The sequence below is a fragment of the Numida meleagris genome, chromosome 1 (assembly GCF_002078875.1).
Source record: "Numida meleagris isolate 19003 breed g44 Domestic line chromosome 1, NumMel1.0, whole genome shotgun sequence".
Taxonomy (NCBI): Eukaryota; Metazoa; Chordata; class Aves; order Galliformes; family Numididae; genus Numida; species Numida meleagris.
Genome location: NC_034409.1, coordinates 56016424 through 56043742, shown reverse-complemented (window position 1 = coordinate 56043742; position 27319 = coordinate 56016424). Strand labels below are relative to the sequence as shown.

General features: G+C 34.9%; 1 protein-coding gene across 2 annotated transcripts in view; it reads right to left on the bottom strand.

The window, feature by feature from the left end:
* The window catches only part of IGF1 (insulin like growth factor 1), a 52381-nt gene extending 27499 nt beyond the window's left edge, over positions 1–24882 (bottom strand). The window contains exons 1-2 of one of the 2 annotated variants that reach the window (XM_021387400.1): positions 24624–24882; positions 20176–20332 (exon numbers count right to left, since the gene is read on the bottom strand). In XM_021387400.1, coding sequence (XP_021243075.1) covers positions 20176–20332; positions 24624–24686 — 220 coding nt within the window. In that variant the 5' untranslated portion in view covers positions 24687–24882. Of the gene's footprint in view, positions 1–20175; positions 20333–22143; positions 22222–24623 lie in introns of those variants that run through there. The other variant, XM_021387409.1, reaches the window with a different exon arrangement.

Here is a 27319-nt window from a genome sequence, read left to right as displayed (position 1 = left end):
GAACTCCTTGCCATTCTTCAGTAACGCAGCAACAAGGAAGATTATCCTATTCCCTACTCCAGGATGACGTCATTGTACTGATAAGTAGGACTTAGGAAAGGTTTATGTTCTTAGCACTAGAATTAAAAAATATAATGCTCTTTTTAATGTAATTATTTCTAGATCTAATAACTTTCAATGTTTATCTTGCAAGATCATTAGGAAACTCAGAAATCATTTCTCCTTGGTTTGAGAGAGCAGGAGAGGGGTGATCTAAGGATAAATACGCTCCCTGTTAATAGTGTTACTCTACCACTGTATCACATCTGGCAAGTAGCTACAGTGTTTCAAACCAATACCCTGTAAAATTGTGAAGAAGTGAAGTCTTTAAAAAATCATACATACTGTTAACATTTCAGTGTTGAAACTGGTAGTAATTATTGAGTAATACTTTTGTTTCCTAATAGAACAGATGTTTTTAATTTATAATTTCACATTGTAAATTTTCACATATGACACCATACTGGCTGAATGAATGAAAAAATGAATAAAACATCTCTGATAGAATACTTGCTCCTTCCTTATGTTCCAAAGAAACCATTGTTGCACCATGTCCCATATCTTGCTCAGACTCATTGCTGAAATTTTTCCAGAGTTCTACATGGACCATTCGTTCATTGTTGTCTCAGTGCTCTGGTACAATTATATAAAAATCATACTTAGTGAATGTAGAAGAAGTGAAAACAAGGATTAGCTCTTCTGGATATGGCATCTGGTAAAGCTCAAGCTTGAATCAGTGAGGGGCAGCCCAATCCCTAAAGAACAATTCATACTGCCTTATTGCACGCAGTGTATGTAAGTGTTTGAAAATTAAATACTTCTACAAAAGCAAACTAAATATCCCACAGCACTATAAACAACTGAGCCGCAAAACAAAAAGTCTGTTAATCACACATATAAATTACGACTGTTTGGCACCATAATATTGACAGTGACACTATTAGTCGGAGCAGGCACTAACACCTAAACTTTAGATTTCTTGACACTTTCTAATATTAATCTCTGTCTTAAATTTATTGTAATTTAACCAAATCTAAGTGCCTGTGTTCCAGGTGTTCTGCATTGTACATCTTCAACGGGTTTTTGATTTTCTTCTTTTAAAGGATGGGAGAAAGAAAGGTGCAGATAAAACAGTTGGGTAACTTCTGACAGGAAGAGTAGAAGAATTTCTCTATGAAAAACTAACCCCTTCTTATATGTATGGCTGTCTTATTGTGTAACCCTTCTGCTTCCATGAAGTGAAAATTTCAGGCTTCCAAGGTTCTGAACCTTATCAGTAGAAACAGGTGTAAGTAGTTATTAATCCAGTATAAGTATCTATCAGTTCAATTTTCCAAAGTTAGGCTGCCACGATTTTTTGCTTTTATACCTTCCATATGATAAGAAGCTGTCATCTGGCAACTCTTCTGTTTCTTGGAATGGCTGATGTCATTTTTCACTGCTGCTGTAACTGAAGCAGCCTTCTGATACTGGCTTTTCCCCATCTAGTTGTTGAGGGGAGGTTTCTCTTAAAAACATTCATTCTTGGTCTTTGCTGAGATTGAAGTTAAGCAAGATGTGGCTACTTTGTGGTTAGGTGGACTGGTGTGAATACTTCTAAAGAGATCCTTTGCAGCGTGCTTCACAGTCTGCACTAGCCAGGGCTGCAGGACTGATACTTGTATAGCTATCCACCCACATGCAATTGCTAACACACGGTGCAATCACTGCCCAACCCCGATCTCGTAAGAAAAATTGGATGCAATTGCAAGTGCTGTGCGTTTGTGAGAGGAGAACTGTCCTTGAAACCTGGTTCAAACATGATTCACCCTCAAAGGAATCAAAGTCCTAGTTCAGGTAATGTAGCTGCCAATACAGAACTTTAATAGTAACTTTTAAAGTCCCCTCTATCTTAAATTACATTTTCTTCTGGTCCATCATTTTTACCTCTTATGAGATGAAATTTTTTCTGCCTCGCTTTTAATGCTTTTCTGTAACTACTAATTCTCACCTCCATTCCTCCTGCACGCAATTCTGATGTATTATGGTTGTTTTTAAAATAAATATACCACAGTAGTGACTCTTACAAATGAAAAATGGAGATTTCAAAACTCAGACTAAGGGATTTTTTTCCATCAATCTTGTCTTCACGAAAGAAGACTTTCTGTTGGAAACTTTTGAACAGTTTCTATTAAACTGAAAAGAGTAAAACGTCTCTCAAATGATTTTCCCAAATCGAAATTACTATGCAATTCTGAAAAAAGATAATACCTACAAAGTTAATTAACACAGTGTTGACCCAGAACTAACAGATAGCCTACCTACAGGGAAGTCACTGACTTCAGGGAGGTTAACCTGTTGGGAATGTTGATAAAAACTGGGCTAGAAAAAGAACATGCAAGGCAAGTGGGCTCTTCTCTGAGGCAACTCTTGATTTATTGCTTCATCTCTGTGTTAGTGTTGGCAGAATGTTGCAGAGAATGAAAAGAAATTGCTTACTAGGCTGTACCACTTTACCGAGAGGATGCGAGAAAAGTTGTGTGAAGAGTGGAATGTGTGGGGAATTAGAGTGAGAACACATTATTTTGTCACTGGCAGATGTCTGCTGGGCTTTACCATTTTACTGGGGTGGTACAATGCAGTTGTTATGACACATCCAGGAAGAAAAACAGAAAACACAGGCTGAAGTCTTGGAGAAAAAATAAATGACGATGACTCAGAACTTACACCCCAAAGTAAAATGAGGATTGAAACACTGCACCAGTTTGCTTAGCAGAGCAATCTGAAGCACACATGAAGAAATGAGCTCCCGATTATCTGAAGATTTGTGCTGAGGGTAATACTAGAAAGCCAGTGTTCAGGTGAAAGGATGATAACAGATACATTGCAAACAGAGCTTACTTTTTTTACTGCCGTTTTTTTTTCCTATATATGCTTTTTGTTCAGTGTGTAGTCAGCCCCACATCTGCTTCTTCTGAAGGAAAAGTGTTTCACTGCCTGGAAGTGTTATGGTTTTACTTGTTTGGCTAGGAAAGTTGGTCTCATGTAACCTCTGAACCCTGTGCCATATAGTTGCAGTAGGCTGTGGGGCCTGCTTGGGTGATCTACTTGCCGTTAAATTTTATATAACTGTAAAAGTATTGCTTAAAAAAGGTTGCAGGAATTCTCTGCAGTAATATGGCATATATTAACTTCCAGCTTGAAAGTAGTAGCCAGTTTTTATCCCTATGAAAACAAATATATTTTTACTGTATTTACTGAACTATTCTTGTACATCTGAGAAACTGTTACTTGTAATTTATTATCTCTACTGCAATGTGTAAGTTCGCTTAAAATTTTAACTTTTCCAGTAGTTGAGCTACGTATGGGTGAGTTTCTAAAAAGTAATGTTTGTATGGATCTGAATGGTGACCTTAATCAGTGGATTTTAAAAACATTTAAAAGGTGAATAAACATCATTGCCTCATTTTCACACATGGTGAAAGTAAGACAAATACAGATAAAATGGCTTGGTCAAGGTGATTTAAGTTAGCTAGTGTTAGAGCTAGAAATAGCCATAGCCCTCCCAGTTGCTTTATTCTGTCTATCTGAAGGGTGTTTGATCTGTACTTTGAAATATAGAAGGTGAGAGTTTACACCAACACTAGACTTCTAGTATTCAAAATTCCATTCATGGATTACACAGAAAGAGACTGTGTTAAACCATAATTGTGTACTACTGGACTCATGCATTTCAACATCTCACTGCTTCTTTTTATGGGTGCAAAATTTTTATGGGTGATAAATTCACTGTACTTATGAGAAACTGGAGAGCAACAAGATCATCTTTTGTAGCATACAAATAAATCAAGTGAATGTGGGTTTGATGCTGAAAGTAATCTGTGCCCAGAAATCTTATGTCCTTTAAACAGTAGTTATTGCTAAGTGCTGAAAGACCAGATGGTATTTTTTTTTCGTTACCATACATATCCAGGTGCTTTTGTTCATACCAAAGAATCTATCATTCAATCTGTCCCAGATGATGGTTTTGTTTTCCTTACCTTGTGAAAGCAGAGCCTGAAATCAAACTGAATAATATGCAGCATAAGGGGTTTAGTAAGCCTTTATTTTATATTATTTTGTATTTTTATGTATAACAGAGAAAGACATTGTTAGTGGTCTCCTCACTGGATCATCAATGGCTACATAACACCTTTACAGATGACTGTGATCTCACAGGTACAATCAGATCAACGCAGTGCCTCTGAAGTGCTATACCGATACTCTAGAAGGATGGGTTATGGGTAACACCAGATAGTCCTGCCATATGTCATTTGAAGCAAAGAATACACTTCTCTTCCTTTACAAATACCTGGCAGCACTGAATTCTGTTTATCACCAGTCATTTGGCAATGAAAGCTATTCCTGGTCAGTGCTTTGCTGATGCACAGCAGCAGCTCTGGAATTTGTGCAGCTCTCAGGAATGAGGTAATTTCTGCAATGGCAGCAGGAGCCTAATGATGCTTTGGAAAGGTGCTTAGTTTTGAAGAAAAGGAGATGAATATTACATTCTAAGCATCTGTTCTCCACTGCTTGTTGTTGTTGGGCCTAACCTACACGATGTTAACTTGTCTATTTACTCATACCATTTACTCAGCACTGTAGAATATCAATGGTGTTTGTTGCTATGTGCATTTAGGTGCACTTTGCTCCAGTTGTATTGTAAAAGTCCAAGTTTATTGTTGTCCATCAAAATGATTGGGATTAGCTCTCCTTCCAGTTGGTGATTCCTGTCTGTTGTCTTACTCCCGGCTTCCAGTGTTAACACTAACTAAACAAGCTTTGCATTTTTTCTCCCTTCTAAAAAATATGAAGAACTCATATTTCAAAATAAACCTCCTGAACTGTCTATTATTTAACATCTGACAGTTGAGGTTTTAAGCTGCTGAATGCACATATAAAGCATTTTAAAGCGTGACACTGAGTTATGAGGTTATGAATTACACAACAACATGATGTCAGCCTTCTGATTGGAGTCACGGTATTTAGCAATGTTGCTTGGACAGGAAAGTTCACACACAGGATCCTGTCCAACAGTTCTAAGAATTTTATATCTTTTGAAGTATTTAATGTATTTCTTTATGTGTTAAAGCGCTGGACTTCTAAACCCTTGTTTTGGTTTTCCAGTAATCTCAGTGAACTTGGGGTCATTGAATTGCTTGCTTTCTCACTGGCTGCACTGAAATCAAGTGGCTAGCAGCTAAATTACAACAGTTTAAATGCATCTAAAATGAATTCAAAGTAGTAGTTGAAAAGAGCATTATGACTCCACTTCCAAGATGGCATGCATATGTAATGGAAACTGAAGAGAGAAGTGGTTCAAAGAAAAGGTGGATTTTCTGTGCTGACTTAAAATAAGAGCAATGGGACTTTCAGATTTCAACTGCCTATTTCACCCAGAATTTTTCTGTGATTGCAGTTGTTTCAGTAAGTAAACAGTCTGCTGTTGGTACAGAATTATGTCTAAGTTTTCCTAGCCATCTATCTATATTTTGATACTATAGGAAACCAGCAAAATTGGCAATATAGAAATGACACACTCTCAGTTCCTTTGTCTGAAAAAGTTCAGTCAAAAACAGTTAGAACTTAACCAACAAAATCATATTTACCTATATATGTTGCTCAGAACAGTTTTCCTAGTGTTGTTTACAGTACTGGTGATGTGGGAAGCAGGAAGAAAAAACAAATAGTCACATAATGTGGATTTTTTTAAACCAGATTACTGTCCATTGGCACCAAAGTTTGATATGTGAAAAACATTTGATTCACACAGTAGCTGGTGAGAACTGCAATGGTGGTCTCTGCTGACATTCACACTGTAAAATTACTTGAATGAATTCCCACCCTGCTTTTTAGTTTCAGAATACTAGCCATGAATGGATAAGCCTAATTTATGTTGTCATTACTGGAGACAGGAAGTTACTTATTCCAGCTAAAGGCTTAGCATGTAACTCTGAGAGGTATTTCCACAACCACAGGACGCTATGAATTTTTGCAAACAACCATAGTGCTTTTCTGTACCAACTTGCTTCAGCTTCTACATTTACTGCAAAGGTTTTATATTCTGTTTTATTTTTAATATATTCATCTAAAATGAGATCTCTGGACCAAGAGATTTCAATCAATTACAATTTTAGATGATTCTGCACTGAATTCTGTTTATCACCAGCCACTTGGCAATGAAAACTATTCCTGGTCAGTGTTTTGCTGATGCACAGCAGCTGCTCTGGAATTCGTGCAGCTCACAGGAATGAGGTAATTTCTGTTGCCGCAATGGCAACAGAAGGGGGTAATGATGCTTTGGAAAGATGCTTAGTTTTGAAGAAAGGGAGAGGAAGCTTAGGTTGCTTTTGATTCTAAATTTCTTGTCAAAAGTGCTTTGTTAGTTCAAGTAGAATAGGGCACATTTCCCCTGTAAAAAGGAACAATACTAATTGACTGTGTCTCTAGGTTAATTTCAATGACGTCTGTATTCTCTTTTGAATATACAATTTTAAAATCACTTTACAGAATGTATCTTTGTCATCTCCATTTGGGGATGCAATTAATAGGTCAAAAAGCCTTACAGATCCTCACAGAAACAAATAATTTTCTGAGAAGTTGTAGGGTGCAATGCATTTGTCTGAGCAGAACAATCAAATACTTCTGTGACAAGCACTCTAGAAGAGTTTATCAGAAAAACATTAATTATTTTTATCTGTAGCATTTGGATCTTGGAAATCAATAGGGGATGAGACCACCTATTAAATAATGAAGAAAATGTAAATATTTGTCTGGTTTATTCCTTCTCCAAAGAAGCATGCATCCCCATGTAACTACAAACACAATTTTTATTAAAAAAACTGTAACATAATGTAAAACTGATTGACCTGTGATCATGTAAAGTGACAAAATTAAAGCTAACATTTCCTGATTTTAAGGGATTTAAGAACCACAGTTTCAGTCACTAGTTTTTTCATTAAGCTCTTCTGTTTTAGTTACCACACATTTTAAAAAATACATTCAATTGATATGCTCTTACATTATTTGTGGTTGCACAAACTAATACTTAAAATAAACCCTGTGGATTATCTTACTTCTTATACTACAGAGTATTTAAAATTATTATAATAAATATAGATGCTGTCAGATTCTCTCATTTCACTGGAAAATGACAAGTGCATGGAATTTCAAAACAAGACCTCATGTGAACATAGCTCCTAAAGAATTTAGAGAGATTTTTAATTACTGTTTTCAGTTCATGAGATAAGCCAAACAATGAAATACGAATTGTCTCAAACTTCCTGCAAAGATAATTACTTTTCTCATGTTCAGTCTTCATCCTATGATAATGTTTGTGATCCACATTCAGGCCTTGGCGTCTTGCAAATAAGGTTAGTAGAAAGGTAACATTTATAGTCCTTGTTAAACACTATCTTTTCCAGAATGCCTCTTTTGAATACTTATTCAAATTCAGCCTTCATTATTTTTAGCTCACTTGGGAAATTATTAGCTTTCATCCAATGCCTCACATACTTATGCTAGAAATAAGAAGATTTCATCCTAAGCGTATTAGTATGTTTCACGTCAGAGTGGAAGCTAAGTCACTATGCCAACTCATATTTTAAAGGGCTTTTGATAGTAATAGCTTTTTCACCAGCATTCAATAAGTTCCATAGCTGAACTAAGACAAGTAGCTAAGGAACCTGGCTCCTGTTTCCAAAATCACTGAAGTGACTAAAACCACAGGTATTTGCCTAAAAAATTGTCTAGGACCATCACTTATTTCAGTGGAAATTAGATGCGTGCTTTCTTCTGAAAATCTCTTGAGTATCCATCTGCCTCTTCAGTGCCTATTAAACTTTGTATATCTGCTAGATACACCTTTAGGAGCCTTCCAAATTCTCACTGACTTTTCAAGAGAGTTATACCCTATTTTGAAAATAGATCGGTGCTTCTAAAAAGTTAGGTCTCAGTCTTTTAGATGTAGGCATTTAGATGCCACAAAACCTAGAACAGCTCAGACATTTCAACAAACACCTGAAAAAATTGGTATTCTTAGTAGTTTATGTCATGCATGAGTGGTAGATGAACTTCAAAATTACACTACAAATCTCTCAGGTTGGCTTGTAGTGTAATTGCTGAATGTTAAAATGAGCAGTTTCCTGATCTGTATTTTCCCTTTTCTAATCAAGCACAAGTAGTAGCTATTGATTGCAAAAGACAAATCCTATTTACTATTTTTATGATAAAGGGGGAAAATATCAACATTTCAGCTGGTAGTTCTTAGAAAAAAGAGATGACAGGTTAGAAACCAGTGGGAATACAGTCAAGGGTAAATTCTGTGGTCCAATGATGCTTATGGTCAAAAGGCCTAGGAAAATCAATGACTAGTGTTTTCTTTAGTGAACACAGAATCATAGACTCACCAAGGTTGGAAAAGACCTACAAGGTCATCCAGTCCAACCATCTGCCTATCACCAATAGTTCTCACTAAACCATGTCCCTCAACACAACATCTAAACGTTCCTTGACCATGGATAATTCCTGAAATTAACTCTATCCTAACTGCATTGAGCCAAAGCCAACTGAAGTTAGCAGATAATCTTGAGTTAGCATCCATTGATTCCTAATAGTGGATTGTAAAGTGAAGAAACTCCTGGACAAGGCCAGCCTGGATTATTTAGCATCACATACTAAAACAATACAAAATGAAACAAAAAAGTTGTTTGTTTGTTTCTTAAGCTTTTTTTTTTTTTCTTCCTATTTTGAAGATCAGCTTCCCCAAACCAACATCTGGACTTGAGCATCAGAATTTTAGAAAAAAATACATGAGTATTGTTTCATCATCTTTCTCCTCTTTGGTAACATATTTCTTCATTCTTTATTATACTACATAACGGCTTTTCCTTGACAACCTTTCTCTTTTTTCTGCCACATGAAACTGCATATACATGCTTTTTTTGATATTATATCCCTACAAAAATAAAAACTAGGGCCTTCCCACCTGTTTCATAATTTAAAGATAACTCATTTGGTTATTTGATTCTTGATAGGGGCTTAATGTCTGATTTATTAAAAAAATTTAGGTCATTTCATAGATCTGAGGTTCATCTGTTTCATATTAGAATATAAATTTATGTTTAAAAAGAGCAGCAGACAATAAGAATATCACCACTTATAATTTCTGCTCATTTTGTTAGTCTTCTTCTTAACGATAACAGGAAATAGTTGTCCTACTGCTTTCAAAAACTAAAACATGAATTTGTAGCACTAATTATAGTAGTTCACTTAAAGCCATTAGAGGTGCTGTTATAGAATTTTGTTCCATTGTTTGCAAAACAAAAATATCTTCTTATTTTTTGAATGAGCACATTATTTAGACCACTTTTTGAAATAATTTTTATCTTTTGATAGCTATATTATCTACTGTATCTAATTCCTTAAACAGAGACAGAATTTTACAAGTGTTTGAAAATCATTCATGTGAATATATCATACAAGAACACCCCGCGTGACTTTTAAATGTGGAAGTCAATATACAATTTTGAAGTGAGAGAACATACAGAAACAAACATGGCCCTCATTTCTACCCATTTGCCCTCAAGTAATCTAACTGGAAATGGTACAATGTATAACCTCACTGTTTTTTGTCTATTTTTTTTTATGTGGTTCTCTGACTGCTTTAAAATAATTAATCATAACAGTCTTTCAAAATCCAAACAATCTGAAATCTAATTCTTACTCTACTAGCTGGTTTGGAAATTTTATCTGTTTCCAGTAAAGTCATCACTTTAAAGGTCATGGAATACAACTATCTTTGGAGTAGTCTTACACAGTTTCTGTATCATCTTGAATGAAGGGAGAAACTGAAGTGAGGAAGGTAGAGGGACATTGGGCTGTTGATTCAACTTGGTGAATGACTAACTACTTCAGGAAGGGTTCTTATTTATTTCAGTTGTGTATTTGCTTTTATAGCTGATCTTAAAACATCATGAATAGTTATAAATTAAATCTACAAACTACCTTATTTATCACTGAGTATCTCAAAACTGTACTTGAGCATCATTCTGGTATCATCCTCCATTATGGTACTTCATATATTTCAATGGAGAAATTCCTTCTTTAATGAGGTCTGATTTTTGTGTTTAGATTTCAAATATTGTTATTGTTTCTTTGTCTTAGAAAACCATTGGGCCATGCACATTCATGGGACTAGTAATGAATCACTGTGAACAGCAGTATAAAAAATTGCTTCATTATTTGTTGCATGGATAAGTGCAGCCTGTCTCGTTACACAAGGAAAAAAATACGGAGTATTACTTATTTTTCATAGAATACTACAGTTGTACTCATTTTCCAGAAAATCGCTCACAGAAAGAAAAATCCAATTCCTACATAAGTGGTTATCAGCAGTTAACAATTATATTTGATATGGATAAATAACAGAGACATAAGAAGCTATTCTCTTTGAGTTTCACAGTAAATAATAGATTAAATTGAATACAAATTCCTACTTGAGTGTTACTCAATAATTACACACACAACAAAGCTAATGGCTATGGAATAAAAGTTAATGGAAAGAGCATGAAGGATAAAAGTTTTGGCACTTACCCAATAAAGGGAAAATGCTTTTTAATTAGACCTCAATAACTGCAGCAATAAAATTACCGCTAAAAGACTGCAGATACAATGCTGCTTATAGGGTTTTATTTTTTAATAGGAAATGTATTAATAGCATATTTTCATTATCAACACCACTCTTATTTACCTCTTACAGAGTACCCAGAGTGCTTCCTAAGTAGAAGCCTGACACCTGTCCTGTGAAGAATGTATTAAACATATCTTTTATGGGTAAACTTGAGGCAGAGAAAGGAAAGAGGCCACCCAAGCCTGACACAGCATCCCTATATGGTCCTTATGAGTGCACCTTTATCTCCATTTTGGAGTTTACTTATACATGTATTTTTAAATAGATTAACTCCATCGAAATTTAGGTCTTAATGGAGAGTCCTTATTCATCTAACTTAACTAACTTAAGCATGCAGTTGCCATAGCTTCCTTACTTAATTTAGAGAAGAAGAAAAGGTTTGTGCTATGGCATACCCATAACTTACAGGGAGCTCTGAAAGCTTCTCACTCCTTTCAATGATTGTAAAATGAGCTTAGTAAGCTCCTAACTACAATATCTCGTTTAAGAGACTGACAGTAGATGGAGTGAATGTGAAGAAGAATCTCCTTGTGTATTGGATCGTGCTTTTTTAAATTGTGATCCTTCAGAAAGGTTCAGTCTGTATGTGGATAAATGAAAATGATAAATTTGCCACAGATTGTCTGTCTAGAAAGAACTTAATTTAACAGAGACTTTTGACTGAAAAGAGGAATAAGCATCAATAGAATCATCAACATAAAATAAATTTGAGAACCTTTCTAATACATCTATTCTTCTTTGTATGAATCACAGAGGAATAACATCATCTATTCTTCCTACACCTCTATTCTCCCTTAAAGAATAGGAAAAAAATCAGTAAGAAAAAAACATTTCTGAATTTTGAAAATGTAAATAGGGCCATAATGCAAATGATTTTAGTAATAGATCTGTTTTCATTCAGTGCCCATTGATTTAGAGTATAATGCCAGAAACAATTAGGAAAAAAACATAAGTGTTCTAAAAGCAAATATGGATGGTGTTTTTGAGTTTAATATTAGCTATATATTTCAGGAATAAACATGGCTTTTATTCAGAATGTGTATTTACCAATAATACATCTGATTAAGCTAGGAAAATTAGACATACTATCAGTAGCTTGCTCCCAAATTACACAAGAAGAAATTAGATACATTTTCAGTAGCTTGCTCTCATCTCTTCAGTCTATGAGTCACCAGATTCTTCCTGCCAAACTAAATATGTCTATGAAAGGCTGGAAACTTTAATGGAAAGAAACATAAAACTTGAAATACGTAGGAAAGTTTTTTCATGGAAGACCTGTTGACTAGTAATTCAGGAATTCGGGGTAGTAGAAACAAATTATTACATCTTACTTGACTACAGCAGTTTCAAGGTATGAAGTACATTCATTTAAAATTTGCTATGTTAACCTCAAAATAGATGTCCTTATTAGCTTTCATGTAACCTGAAGTAATCAATAAAGAGTTACCAAAAGAAAGCTATTAAAAATTCATTGTAATGGCAGAAGCTTTTATCCAGTCATTTTGATGGGTCTGAGTTAAAAGAAAACTTCGGTATATTTAATGTAAGTCTGAAAAAAAATCTCTACTGTAATTCAGGTGCATTTATATAGTACCATAAAACCATCAGAGCTAATTAGGAATGTTCTCATCTTTTCAGGTTACAACTTCTTCTCTTTACTATTTTCACCACAACACTTCTTCTATCATTTAAAAATATTCTTTAAAATACTAAGGTGTGAAATACAGAGTTTGTGGATGGAATTTAATATTTTGTCCATTTCATTAGTAATAGATGGCTGTTAATGAACATTCTGTTGAAGTCAAAACAATTTTCAGTAGTATCTACTTTCCTTAGAAGCTGCTGTTTATAGTGGCTGTGGGTATTAGTTTGGAGATCAAAATAATTACTAAGTATTGTTAGAATATTCATTTTCTGAAAGAAAACCATTTTGTTCACAGAGCTGGACTGAGTCAGAATGGTCTGAGCCAACCCATTCTTTTTTCTGCTTACTCACAGCCTTGTGTAAATTTCTGCTCATCATGAAACTGTGCCAACACTATAAACAAATAATTCTATATATAAAAAAAAATCATACACTTTCAGGTTTGGGAGTAGGCCATAGTTTTCTAAGGGAAGTGCTTTAACAGAATGCTTTCTCTACTCCTACGCTTACATGGGCACATAAGAAAGTGAAAGGGTCGTCTTTGGCAGTCATTCTCTTATTCTGTAGCAGTTACATTTCATAGATGAGAAAATGAGATCACAGCTGAATTTCAAAGTAAGATGGAAAATAGATACATACCCAGTAGAGTCAGAAAAGAGAAAGATGAGCCCTATCAGGTATAACTTGATACTGTTTCTTTGATATAGAGCTGTTCTAGTTTTCACTAATAAAATCTTTGGTAGGAGGTAAGTGGACGCATTATACTCTGTGTTTTAAGAGTCCTGAAAACACATTAAATTTGACAGTGCATTGGATTAAGTTAGAAAACACAAGTGTCTAAAACTTGTGTCTTGAAGAAATTCAAGCTTATTTAAGGAATTCAAAACATAAGGAACTCAAAACAATTTTCCAAGGAATTCCAAAACAATTTTCCAGGAATTGGCATAGGAGACGCAATCAGCAGTTTAAACTATAAATTGTTCAGGTAAATTTGGCAAGATAAGATCACCTGTGTAATTTGTCTATTACTTAAAAGATTCTGAAAAGAAGATAGTATTTCATATTTCTCATTTTAGTAAAGTAAGAAAATTGATATATTCTATTATTCTTAGAGTTGTGGGTTAAATACTGTCTAACGTACAGTATTTTGGTTGAAATAGGCAACTTTTACTTACAGTGAGAATGTAAAATTTTCCATCAGTTGGAATTATACACTGGTCAGCATAAGCTGAGCCCCTTGAAAGGCTACAACTCTTAAAGTTCTTGTTTTCAGAACCTCATTTACTAACACAAAGATGAAATGTGCTTGTCACTTAACAATTAGACCCCAAACTTGTGCTGTACCTTGAATAGTAACTTTGGATTGAACATACCATAAAAAAAAATTATGAATTGAAGGCCTTTTCTTGTTTTTGACATGGAAGATCCTGCAGTTATTACAGGGATAAAATGAACATAAAATATTCAGTTGTGGTGTCCCTTTTATTTTGTATTAACTTTTAGAATGTGAAATGAATTAACTGTTGGTATCCCTTTCATTTGTCGTCATATTTTTGATCAGTTAAACTTGTATCATAGGCAAATGTTGACATTTGGGTATAATTTTATAAATAATTGCAGAGGTATTCTTTTTCAGAAAGGCTCTGACATGAAAATAGCTTTAAGTATCTACTTGATTTTCAGTGATGTGAGAGAGCTATGAACAAATGTTTAAGAGCTGAAGTGCCGAATAAGCTTTAGAGAAATGGCTGTATGAACTTCCTTCTTTGGATGAGCATCACCCTAGATGCTCAAGTAGTTAATGGAAGAGGTTTTAATTAAGAGACCGTGGTTCCTGTAAAGTGAATAATTTGCTTTGTGACAGTTCCTGCTGTTGATCAAATATTGAAAATTCATTATTAATACCAGGACAAATGAAGATGTCCACATGCAAACTTTTGGCATAAAATATATGCCAGAACTGAAGTCAGTGAAGGGTTTTTTCTTGGTATTTAAGATTCAGTGGAAAAGTAAGAGGGGCAGCTATGCCAAGAATAAATGCTGGTCTTGCCAAGTGCTTCTTTGAGTGATTTTATCCAACATGAGACTAAACACTGTATTAAATATACATATAGCTAACTGCAGTTAAGGAATTAAATGTCAAATAACAGCTTTCTGCTATTTGAGACCAAATTTCAAACTTTGTCTAGTGCATAGATAAGGGCAAACATAAAATGCACTAGCATCTCCCATGTCTAACACCTAATAAGGACATATATAAATTGAACTTCTGGAGAAACTATACTTATTTGGCTTTAGTAACAAGGAGTTATTTCAGAGATGTTTCAGCATGAACTTTTGATTAATGGCTTGCTTCCACTCCACTCAAAATTATAATTACTACTGCAGTCCTTCATGGTGAAAAGGCTGAAAGGTAATGAAATCCTTGGGGACAGGAGAAGAACTACTTGTAAAGGAGACTTGTACATAGAGTGTAATTTTAGTCTGTATTAAAAGCTAAATCCTCCTAGACTTTCTCTCTGATCTATGGATAGAGAAGGACAAATCTCTATTTCTGTTATTAAAGAGGTAGCTTAAGAATATCATCCTCACTAAACTAAGGCTAGCTTTTTTGAACATCTTCTAGTCATTCTTAGCATGGTAAATAAGAACTAAATTATTTTAAAGACTGGCTTATTTTCAGAGAATTTACTCAATGATTACTACAATGGGCAACATAGCATACTCCAAACATCAATCAGTTATTTGACTGTACAGTAATACCACTCTGGAAGCCCCAGCTGTCTTCTGTTTTACAAAGGTGTGTCAGTAACTGTACCTTTAGTTCTGGTTCCCTGAGCACTTACACTCTGGGCTTGGCTGAATTACACCTTAGCTGCTTTCCGGGCTACAACTTCCTTGTAAGGTGTAAGGAGCCTGAGGATAAAGAGTGAGGAATAGACTGAAATATTCCATGGATGCAGGATGTGGACATGGATGGGGCATGTAGCCAAACCAAGGAACTTAAATTAAAAACATTCTCACATCTTGCTGTGTGGACATAGCCAAGACAACTAATATTTCTTTGCGCTAGTCTAAGACTGTCACTGACACTGTGAGCTCTATGTCCACCACAACTTTTCAGCACTCCATTCCAGTTCTGGTAACATTATAGCTCCTTTCAATCAGGGACACCTGGAAGAGCTAATGACTCATAGCTCCTGCAGATATGGAGTAGTTAAAGAACTGAGTGCCATGCCATCTTTTCTAATTATGTTGATAGGTTTGACAGGTCTAGGTACTTTATCATCTTAAAAGCAGAGTTCCCAAGGTAAACAAGAAGCTGTTAGCTAAAGAGAAATTGAAGAAACAAGAAGGTTGCCTGTTGCTATGTCCCATATTTCCACCTCTGAAGGCGACGGTTCCTCAATGTATGCAAAGCAATGAGATCCCTAAACAACTCTGATTACCTGAAGTTATGTTGTTTTTTTCCTAATTTCTGATGATTATAACCCAATATTTTTATGCTGTTCAGAGTTGGGCATGTTCCCAAGGACACTACAGTTATGACTGCCTTAGTAGAAAAGATAAGTAGTGAAAACCTGTCCTGGTTCTCCATAAAGCAGCTGTCACAAGGAGCCTTGCTCTAGAAACCAGAAAAGCCTACGTGCCTTCTATGAGATTCACACTTGTAATATAGAAGCCTGTGCTAGGTCATTCTCCATTCTCTGAAGAGTATAAGGGGAACTATATGCTGTCAGGTTTCTAAATTCAGCTCCTCCTTTTCTGTGCAAATGATGCTTTAGAAGATTCAGAAGATTGATTTTAATTCCTGAAGTTGATACTCTGTGCTATAGCTCCAAATTACTATTATCATTTAACCTGGGCTTTAGAGATTGGAATGATCAAAAGTATCCAAAGAAATAAGCAAGCTATTTCTTTACTGGCATTCACATACACCATTAGCCAAACTAGTATCCATTCAATGGGAAAGTAAAATGCATATTTTCAAAGGAGAAGAAACTGGATGAAAAAAGAATATAGCATTTTCTTCTTAGAGCAAAGTGCACTTGCTGTTTTGTTTTGTTTTGTTTTTTTTCTCCTCAGGAAACAACATGAGCTATAATGAATATTTGTCCATCAATTTGAATTGAATTCAACTTGTATGAAAACAAAGAATCTTTTATTATCATTTTTTTGTTTGTTTGGACTAGCGTAAGAATAAATTCTTGTGATAACACTAGACTAGTTCAAACAGAATTTTCCCCCTCCTGGGTTATCTTTTCTGTACATTTCCCCTAATTTTTACTTTCAGTTTTTACTATATATTTAACTACAGCATTATGTTGTAATGGCACAGTAGACCTTTCTAGGCATTAATGTTCAAATAAACACAACAGGCATCCCATTTTACTTCATGACTGTTAAACATAGATGTTTTAGACCAGAGGAACATTAACTGAAAGAGCTATTATCTAAGTTGTATCTAGCCACTTGTTTTCTTTGGGAGGTTCAGCTCCAAGGAATAGCAAGCTGTGGCCAGGCTCCCTGTTTGTTGACTTCTCCTAGTATAAGCTAGTGCATGGGAACTTCAGTGGCAGAAGTTCAACTACAGAGACATTGCTAGACACAAGATGGCAACAGACTTCACTGGTGAATCACAGTAAGGAAGAATCTGTTTAAGAAACAGCGCCGGCTGGGGTTAAATATGACCAAGGGAAAAAATAGTTACTCTATTTCAGGATTTGTGCTGTGTTCTCCCCTAAATAACTTCAAAAAATAATACTCCTTGCTAGTCTACCTCTTGAAGAACAAGAGTGTTAGAAACACCTTTTGACTTCCTCTTGAAGTCAATACTTGTTTTTGTGTGTGGTAAGCAGCTGGGGCATCTCTTTAGAAGCTGTAATGAATTTCCTTTTATAGCTAGGAAGTCAGTCTTCATGAGCAGAGTATATGAAGAAAAAAAATGTTATTCCAGACCTTGCAGTAGATGTATACTCATTTGGTTGTGGCGCACAGTCTTTCAACATAGAGTATCACAATTAATTCTATCTTCATTTCTACCCACAACTTCCAAGGAATAGTCAGAAGCTTTGACCTTGAATCTGAACCAGGAGTTCTACCTCAGCAAAAAGGTATATTTCAAGTCTCTAGTGAAGAAAACCTTTCCTCAGAGCTATTTTGTGAGCAATTTAAAGACAAACATAATCACTGATTATGCATTATATACAGGAACAAGAAGATGAGAATAGAGGGCTTAAATACAATTTAAATTGACATCCTCTTCACTGTAAAAGAAAAAATTTCACTGCATTTTTACTTCTGCAAATGATGTAGTCTTCTTAGAAGTACTGTTAGATTGAGCAACATTTAAACTTCCAATAATATGTTGCATTCTGTAGTACAGTTGATATGAGGTTCTGAAGCTGCTTTACCACAGAACTTACTTTTATATAGTTCTATATTTTGTATTATACTTTAATAAATAAGAGGAAGAACACTAAAACAGATCAAATGGCTTCCTCATGAATCAACAGTAGAGTCAGGCATGGGACACGTATTACTTAGCACTCAAGGGCCAGGTATTAACTTCATAAAATTGTTGTTGGTCTGTTAATTACAACAGTGCAGGACTTTGCTAAAACACGGTGGTCATTCATTCATAAAATCTTCCATAGTCTTTCACACAAGATAAAGTAGAACTTCATGGTGTCAACAGTTATACTAATTTCAAGTGAAAACATAGAATGTAAGCACACAAGAAAGAAAACTAGAAAGGAAGCCTCTACTGATGCCAGACAAAACTCAAAATTGCAGGGTTTATTAACTCCTTTAAAACTTCAGAAACCCATCCTGTTATTTTAAAGGAAGGGTCATCTAGCTCAGGGACTTTAGAGATTGGAAACAGGTTTGAAACAACTGAGATTGAAAGAGAAGACTTTTTTTTTTTGCTGATAATTAGCATTTGACATATATTTTTACCTTGAGCAACACAATAAGTGCACAGAAATGTTCTCTGATTGTTTGGCAGTAGCAGCCATTCTTGCAGTAAGCAAGTGTGATAGTTCTCTGAACAAGCAGCAAACATTTTGCCAGGAGTTAAATGACTGGAAAAATGCCCAAGATCCACACACATTTAAAAAAAAAGAAATAAAAGCTATGCTGTTCTAGCAATAAAGTAAATTGCCTCATTGTTTTTTGATGTAGAAAAAAGAGGAGAATAAGAAAGTCTTCCTTTGAATTCCTTCAAATCACAAAGAGAAAGCATATGTATGCTACTCAAATAGTCCATTAAGAGTAACTCATCCGCTGATGATTCTAAGAGATTGTGGTGTTTAAATGAACAAATAAAGAACTGGTAGAAAAATGAAAATTTCTTTATGAGTGCTTTAATGAATTACTGTGCATATATGAAACTAAGGCTTCCAGATTCAAAGGGTAAACTTTAATGAATGTCTGAAAATGAAAATGTCAACAATTCGTATGTAGAGGAAATCCAGATTTTTTGTAAATTCAAGGTCCAAAAGTCTTCATTTCCCCAATTCTATTTTTATTCCAAGCAAGGAGACAAATTTGGAAAACAATAAAACCAGGAGTAGAAATGAATAGGAATGGTGTAGGACGAAACTGATCAGAAAAATGAAAGTGAAATCTTGGATTGGGATAAAATAAGGATTGAAAAAGTTTCTAAAAAAATTGTGGGCTTTGTAAAGAATATTAAAAATATGTAGGAAAATAAAAACAACCTTTAGTTAGATTCTTCTTATAGCCTAACCACCACATATTTCCTTTTCTTAGTTATATCCTTGTTTGGAAAGGGAACTGAGGCCCTGAAAGACAGGTAACTTCAGACAAGAATAGTCAGGAAAATGATATTGTTAGGACTAAGCACTAATTTCAGAGGCTCTAAGAGCACAATTACACGCCTGTTTTGAATATATATATATATATATATTCATTAATGGGTTCAGAATGAACATACCTCTAGCTAAAATTTTCCTTAACCTTATGGCATTTGAGTAGGAAGAGCTGAAAATTGGCAGTAGATTTTGATTATTTACATGTTGTGTATTCTTCATCTTGATGGCACTTGTAAGAAGGCACTAAGAGCTTTGCACAAATCAAAACACAGCAAAGGAAAAGTACTGTGATGTTTACTTTACAAGTATAGCTCTTGCTCCAAAAAGTTACTTGAGTACTAATATATCCACTCTGTTACACACTTAATTTTATCTATTATCTGTACTGGAATGATTCTTTATTATCTCCTCATGAATGCATTTTCCTTCACCTGTACTTAACTGATATAGCACATGGATACTTGGATGCAGTGTCTCTGCTTGCTGCCTTCCAGCTTTTCCTTTTTTTTCAAACCAGATGTTGAAGATTTGTGTGTTTTTAATATGATACAATGTGTATTAAACCGTTTACAAATAGTCTGACATAACAGGTACGTGCGGTTCTGCCCTGTGAATATCTTGGGTCTGTTGTGTCCTTCCCTTGCTTTCAGTGGCAGGTCAGGAGAAGCAATAGCAGGTGTGATAGTAGCAGCTAGTAAGTAGTTAAAAATAATAATATGCCTGAAAAGTAAAATTCATCAAAATCTCAGAGAGGCTGAATATAGGATCATCTCTATTCTTAACTGAGATTGAGTGGTCATTGAAGGCTTGGGCATCTCTGAGATAGAGGAAACTAGTGGTACCTGGCAGCCTAGTTAGATAATTCCTATGCTTGCTTAAAGCAGTTACAAACTCTAATGGATGTCATGGAGAAACATAGCAGTTGAATTAAAGGGTTGACTTACTGAAGTAAAAGCCTCTGTCTCCGCATACAAACTGAAGAGCATCAACCAGCTCAGCACCACACAGTGTTTCTGGGCCAGCAGCAGCCGAACTGGTTAAGGTAAGCAAACACAGGCCAAGGTAGAAGAAATGAATGTAGGACACAGTGTGCATCTTCACCTGCCAAGGAAGCAGAAGTACTGTGTCAGTTTCCCAACAGAGTCTTAAAGAAAACGAATCCTGCACACATATAAACTGATGGTGCATATGCACTGTAATTTGTTAGACAATATATGCAGTATCAGGATAGGCTGGAATCTACATATTCTAGACTTTACGTTTGGTAAACCGATGATTTAATCTAGCAAGCATTCTTGGTTCACATTCACATGTAGTTAGAAAACCTTGCAGGAATTATGATTTATAGTTGCTCTTGTTAGAGAAGGATATGAAATAGTGCAATAGACAGATGAAGAAACATGAGAAGCTTAGAATAATTGGGATAAGGAAAACTGGACAACCTTGTGTTGTTTTGTTTGTGTCCAGATAGGCTAATAAGGAAAATGACAGCTGTCTGTCAATGTACTGGGGTATGTGGAAATGGTATATAAGAGCTATTTAAACTAAAAAAACCCCAATGCTGGCATAAGAATAAATGGCTGTTAACCAGATGAAAGAAAATTTGGCCCAGGAGGAAAAAAAAAAATTAGAACTCTGTGGTTGTCCAGACACTTTACAAATGAAAACATTAGGACAAAACAAAAGATATTTTAAGATAGAAGTTGCTAAAGTTACTGAAGAGTTTGCGTGGGATCTTCTGTAGTAGGGGACCACATTCAGTGACTCTTCCAGTCTTCTGTTACAAGCAGGTTAACATTTGGAAACATTCAAGAAATTAAAAGGAGAAATAATGAAGGAAATTTTTTTTGATGCAAATATAGAAGCAGGTATACTTTGTCTGCTTAGTTTAGGCTTGGCTATGAGGTATAAATACAGGTGATGAATATTTCCTCACTTACACTTGGATTCAAAGCATTTTTTTCCAGACTTAAGATTGAAGTAAGGCTGATCCTCAGTGGGTGTAAATTTGCAGAATTTCAAGTGTCTACTTCCTTTTTGTATCAATTAATATCAACAGAAGATCTTAGTCAACATAGCTTTTTTTTTTTTTTTTTGAGTCCTAGGAAAATCTATTTCTATTTCGTATCAGAGCAATGAAGAATGTGCTTAATGCATTTTCTGACCTGATTTAGAACATTTGACAAAAATGCTATCTTCAAAGAGTGTAAATCTGCATTTAATTTCATCCTCTTGCAAGGTTAATTTTAGTATTGCAGTCAGGTAAGAAGTTATGAATCTTTCTTTAATGTACAGTTAACCTTGGCTTAAAACTGCCTTACATTAGTAACTGGAGTAAAAAAGATTAATATTCCCTGAGGTTTCTTTGAGGGACTTGTTCCTCTTCTTTTTTCACTGAACTTCTGAAAAACTGATGAAACTGTCTATTGTCTGGTCATATGAGAGCTGATCCAGAGGGGTATTGAGCCTTCTCTCGTTTAAGTCAATAATTTCTAAGTATTCTTTTTTTCTTGGCAAGAGATCTTAGCATCTTGCTGGATGAGTCCCCTATTTCAGCTTAAGTCAAAGCTGAGTAAGAAAAAAAAGTCTATAAATAAGTCAGAATGTACCCCTCTATTTTCCCTGATAATATTTCCACTGCGAAAATAACAAGCAAATCTAAATCCCAGGTTATATCATAAAAAGAAAGAATAATTATTTTCCCATTCACAACAGTCTTTAGCCAACTTTGCCATGGAAAAACCAACAAGCTTTAATGCATGGACATGAGTTCAGTGGCAGATGGAGGAAGGTCACACTATAAATGAATGATAACACATGGCATTCTTTCCTGTAATTATTCCATATCTTAAAAACATGAACTTCTTTTTCCCTCGCCATATTTTTTAAAATTAAAGATTAATGGTATGCACCTGTGGTTTAAGATGCTTCCTAGTTCTGAGAAGGTAAAGCAGAAGTCTGTTCAGCACACAGGCTCAGAAGGCTGAAAGACATTATAAATACAAGAACATTATGTATTTAACAGTTTGTTCTTGTATAATATTTGAGCCAGAAATAAACATAAATCTTAGACATTTAACAATCTTGTATTTTTCAAGACTTTTCAGCTGGGTTGCATTTTTAAGATAAATATCAGCACTGAACTACAACAAAACAGATTATCTACTCTTTTTCCTTTAGTGGAGGCCAAAAAGGCTGCACAGTATAAACCACAGAGAATTTCTACACATTATCCTCAAATTTAAAAGCATTCAAATACTTGCAAACAAGTAAAAACTATGGGGGAGAGAAAAGACCAACATGTTTCTAGGACTCAAACAATTACTTTTTAAAATAAATGCTGTTGTATCAAAACAAATTCCAAAACATAGTTTAAGACTTTAACTTTACTTCATCAATTTAATTAAATACAACATTAGTTGATTCAATATGTTCATAGTTAAATCACAGCTCCCATTATGTCTGAGGAGAATAGTCTTAAGAAAATACAAAGTTTTAATCCAGTATTGCTTCAGGTCCTTTACAAACTAACAGACTCCTTACAATGTCCCCAGTTTCACTGGGAAGTTGAGACTTTAAAAGAAAATGCATTGGCATGTGGGTGGGGCTTATTGAAGCATCTAATTACATTTGGAAATTGAATACAGGTTCAGGATGAGCCTGGTTAAGCACTTCTTTTGGTTGCATAGAATGGCTGACCATATTTTCACAGCTGGAATTTCCTCTTTTTTCAGTAAAATAACCAGCTTTTGCTGCATTCCTCTTTTAATAGTTCAGAAGAGTGGCACCACAGAAGAATGTCATACATGAATACTCTACATCTCTTTTACATCCTAAATCTTCTACATAAACCCACTTCTTCTTACAAGCTATCAGCTGGCATGAGTTGTGCATAGGAATTCTTCACATGCTTGGTCATTTCAATAACATATAATGACATTCACAATAATAATAAATATATTGATGCGAGCAAAATTCTTATGGATAGTATATGCTATAGGAAAAAAATCAAGAGTTATATTCATTTTGCTACATAGTTTTTGGATCTAATTACCAAGTCATTGTAAAAGTTTAGAGTTAGCATTTAATAGTATTATTCCCTAGCATTTATAATATATAAAGCATATGTACTTCAGAATGGATCAAGGTTTAAATACTGCTAATTTTGTTTTAAAAAAATCAGGGCTACATCTTAACCAAAATCAATATGTTCCATTGATTCTAAGGAAGCTTGGCAGGATGCATCAGCTGAAGAACTAGCACATTACTTTTATGTCTCTTAATGCTTTGCTCAACACTTGAAAAAAAAAACAAACAAACATCTTCACCTTTCAAGTAGACTGGAAAGGATGCCCATTTTTACATTAAGAGAATGGTTTCATCCATTGAATTTACAAACTTGCTCTTTTGAATCACATTAAGGAAGGGAGTAAGTGTCCTTAAGTGTCTCTCTAAAAAAATAATTAGGCCCTAAACAATTAAAACAGGAGAATTCTGTCAACTGCATAAGTGTGCTTCAGTCCACTAAAGAGAAAAAGTTCTTGAAGGATATAAATTTGTTGGTAATGGAAAGTTGAACAAGAGCCAGTTGACAGAAACAGAGGTCAGTGCATGTACTGAAGCCAAATTTACCTAACGACAGCTTATATTAATGACTAGAAATTCTAGGCTCATAACATGAAACTTCATATGCAAACTTTCATGAATCAGCCCTCCATTCAAGAGAAAACTTGGAGAAGAACATGTAGGAGAATTTCCATTTTCTTTATATACAATTGCTTGAGCTATACAAATATGCAAGGTCAGCAAGAGTTGCAGCTGGGTTCTAATGTAGAAAACAAACAGAACTTCACATTTACTTTTAACATATGAAAGCAAAAAAGCAAGCAAATGCAACAATGCTGCCAGAAAATTGCTGCAGTGACAACATCTCTTAAAAGTTTCTGTGTGAAAGCATGAAGATTTTATCTCTGTGTGTAACAAAAGTACAGAAACTTAACATGTGTACAATGCCCATTTTCCTATAAAAATCTGCACCTGCAGAAAACAGCTAGAAGTTCTTGTACAGAAACATTAATTAACAATATAGACAATGATGTAGTTGGACTCTTTTAATAATGACATAACTGAAATATTGTGAAGCTCTCTGAACAGAAGTGATATTTAAGACATGTATCTGCAATAGTTTACCCTTACACTTATCTATGTAATTGCAACTATTACATACAGCCATTTTCCAGATCACATAAAATTGCATGTTCAGCAATTTAGAAATAATTCTCAATACTAAAATAATGTTATTGAAAAGTGCACAATACTCTTCAAAACAGAAGCAGACAATACACAATAAAATAAAACTAAAAAATTATTTGAAATAGTAATAAAGATTTACCTTCAAGAAATCACAAAAGCAGCACTTAACTAATTGTGTTGAAAGACTGTTGATTTTTTCCATTGCTTCTTAAAAGTGCAAAGTCTGGAAATGAATTTGTTAGCAGTAATGATGAGAAAAAAGAAATCCAGAGAGATGTGAGATGTTGAGAGCAATGTCACATTTCAATATTGAGGACTTTATTCCATTGCGCAGGCTCTATCTGCTCTGATTTTAGCAGTGACAGTGAGATTTAGCAAACAGAAGAGGGATTTAGAGAAAATCCTCACATTTATCTACATTACACAGACACTGTAGACAGGAAACAGCTGGGGGAGCATTTGCCTTCTCTCTCTCTCCCTCTTCTGGCAAAGTTACCGAGTAAGGACTTTTTTGGGCATGGTGACAAATAACATCATACCTTTGCATTTTAAAACTAGAGCACAGAAGCATATTTTTTCCCCTTTAAAAGAATGTGAGTTAGTGACTGAGGGGTTAGCAGACAAAAAAGCTTACGCTGCCACGGAAAATAAGAGAATGTATTCTGGTTAACTTTCGGGTGGCTATGTGTATATTTGCATTTTTGTGTGTATGTGTCTGCTGTTCAAACAGACAAAAACTTCTATAGGTAAAGGCATAGTCTGTATACCTTTGTATTCTTGTGTACATTTGTGCACATTTCATTCATGCATAGAGACACAGGTATTTTATTTATTTCGTTTATTTAACCTAGAGAGACAGGCAGGCATTTATCTACTTTTTTTAAAATGCATCTTTACGTTATTAAACTTGGCACGCCTACATGCTGACTAACAATTAAAACCTCCGACTCTCTGTGCTGTTAACCCTAAAATAGCAGTCTGTTGTTTGCTAAAAGAATTGTTAAGCACTGCTTGTAGATAGGGTAAAACAGCTCTGCGATCCTTTAGCAACCACACAGAAGTCATACAATTTCCTAGAATTTACAGTACTATGAACGCAGTAACACAAGTAGCCCAGTTTGAAGGGCTTCTCAGACTTTTATCTTAAATGCTCTCTTGTAATTATAAGGTGATTTTCCCCTTTTTAGTGGCAATCTTCATAGTTACTCTTGATAATATAAGTGATGCTGGGAAAGAGAGAATATAACTTTGTTAGTTCTGTAATACCTAACTTTTGCCTTTTTATTTTTCCTCAATTATGAGTATATTATAAATAACACCAGCTGGCCAGCAGCATGCTCTCACGGGTTATGATGTCATTCAAATCCCTCAACTGTGTTAGTGGCTTGCAATGTGCTCCAAGCCAGCTGTTTTTCTATTTATAATGTATGCTTGCATTTCAGTACTTAGCTATTGAGAATAAAATTGTGATGCTGTTTTATGGATACAGTTTGTACTTGTTAGCCTTTGATTTTGGAAGATGGCATTTAAAAGTAGAGGACTAATCAAGACTGCAAACAAATATGTATCACAAAACATTGCAGTTGAGGTGCTGGCTGTACTCTATTATTGAAAATAGCAATTGAGATCATATTGTTACAGGTCCATTCTCAGTTTTCAGATCCACCTTGAACTATATCCTACTAGCCAGGCAGAAAGAACATACTTGGTTATTAGTATTCTCTATAAATGGCTAATAGTTTGCTCTGTAATTTTAAGCTGGGTATGGTTAGCTAAGCTGTCTCTTTGGAAGGGGTTTCCTCTAATGTTGCATAATGACAGAATCATAGGTAAGTTTGTTTAGTTGAGGCAATACCAACTACAATTTCAAGTGTACCAATACACATTTATGCTGAAGGCACTGTGTTTTATTATGCTGGTATATTCTATTATTTCCTCTGCGTTTCAGAGTTCATTGAACAGTGGCATGATTCTAAACTCGCCTTGAGGATACCCCAAGGGATACTCGCAGCACATATATCACTTATTTCACCAGCCTAATAGGAGAATGTGGGAAGAGCAGTACTACAGATGGGTGCATGGGTCCTTTATCTTCCTAAAGAACAAAAGGAATCAGTACATTTATCACATCCCCACTGCCAAGGTTCAAACCCTCATTTCACTCCTCATGGCTCTCTTGGCTTTTTACCAGGCCTCTCTTGGCCATGACAGCAACGCACAGCAGAAGGTGGAACTTTTGTCTTTCATGGTAGCCAAAGAATTGCAGTGTCTCTCCATAGCATTGATCCTACTTCTTTGTAGAAGTTCAGAATGGAGCCATTCTGAACTCTGTACGTTCATTCCAGCCATACAGTTTAACTTTCTGAAGCACTTCATTTCTGTCTATTAGTTGTTTTCAAGTGATTTTGTGAAAAGGCAAGAAAACAAAGAGAGATTTTTGGTAATAATTTTTTAGACTGACTGTTAAACAGTGCAGTTCTTTTCTTACAATCCATTCCATTTTTTTTTCTAGGAAATAAAACATTCCTCAGGACATATTTTTCTGGGGATCACTACTCTCCTAAAATACAGCTTCTCTTCTGATCATCGTATTCTAGTCAGTATAGCAATCTGCTTACTATTAGAGATTTTTTCATTTCTTCCTGTTAAATACAATAGCTTTTAGTTTATAAACCATTTAGAATAAATTTCTGCATGATTTACTTCTTAATGACTAATTGCAGTTATGTATACACTTTTGAATAAAATGCACCTGTAAACTACATAATGTTTGGTAGTCATAAAAATACTCACAAACAATAATAAGCTCACAAAAAAAAAATAATCAGTTGGACT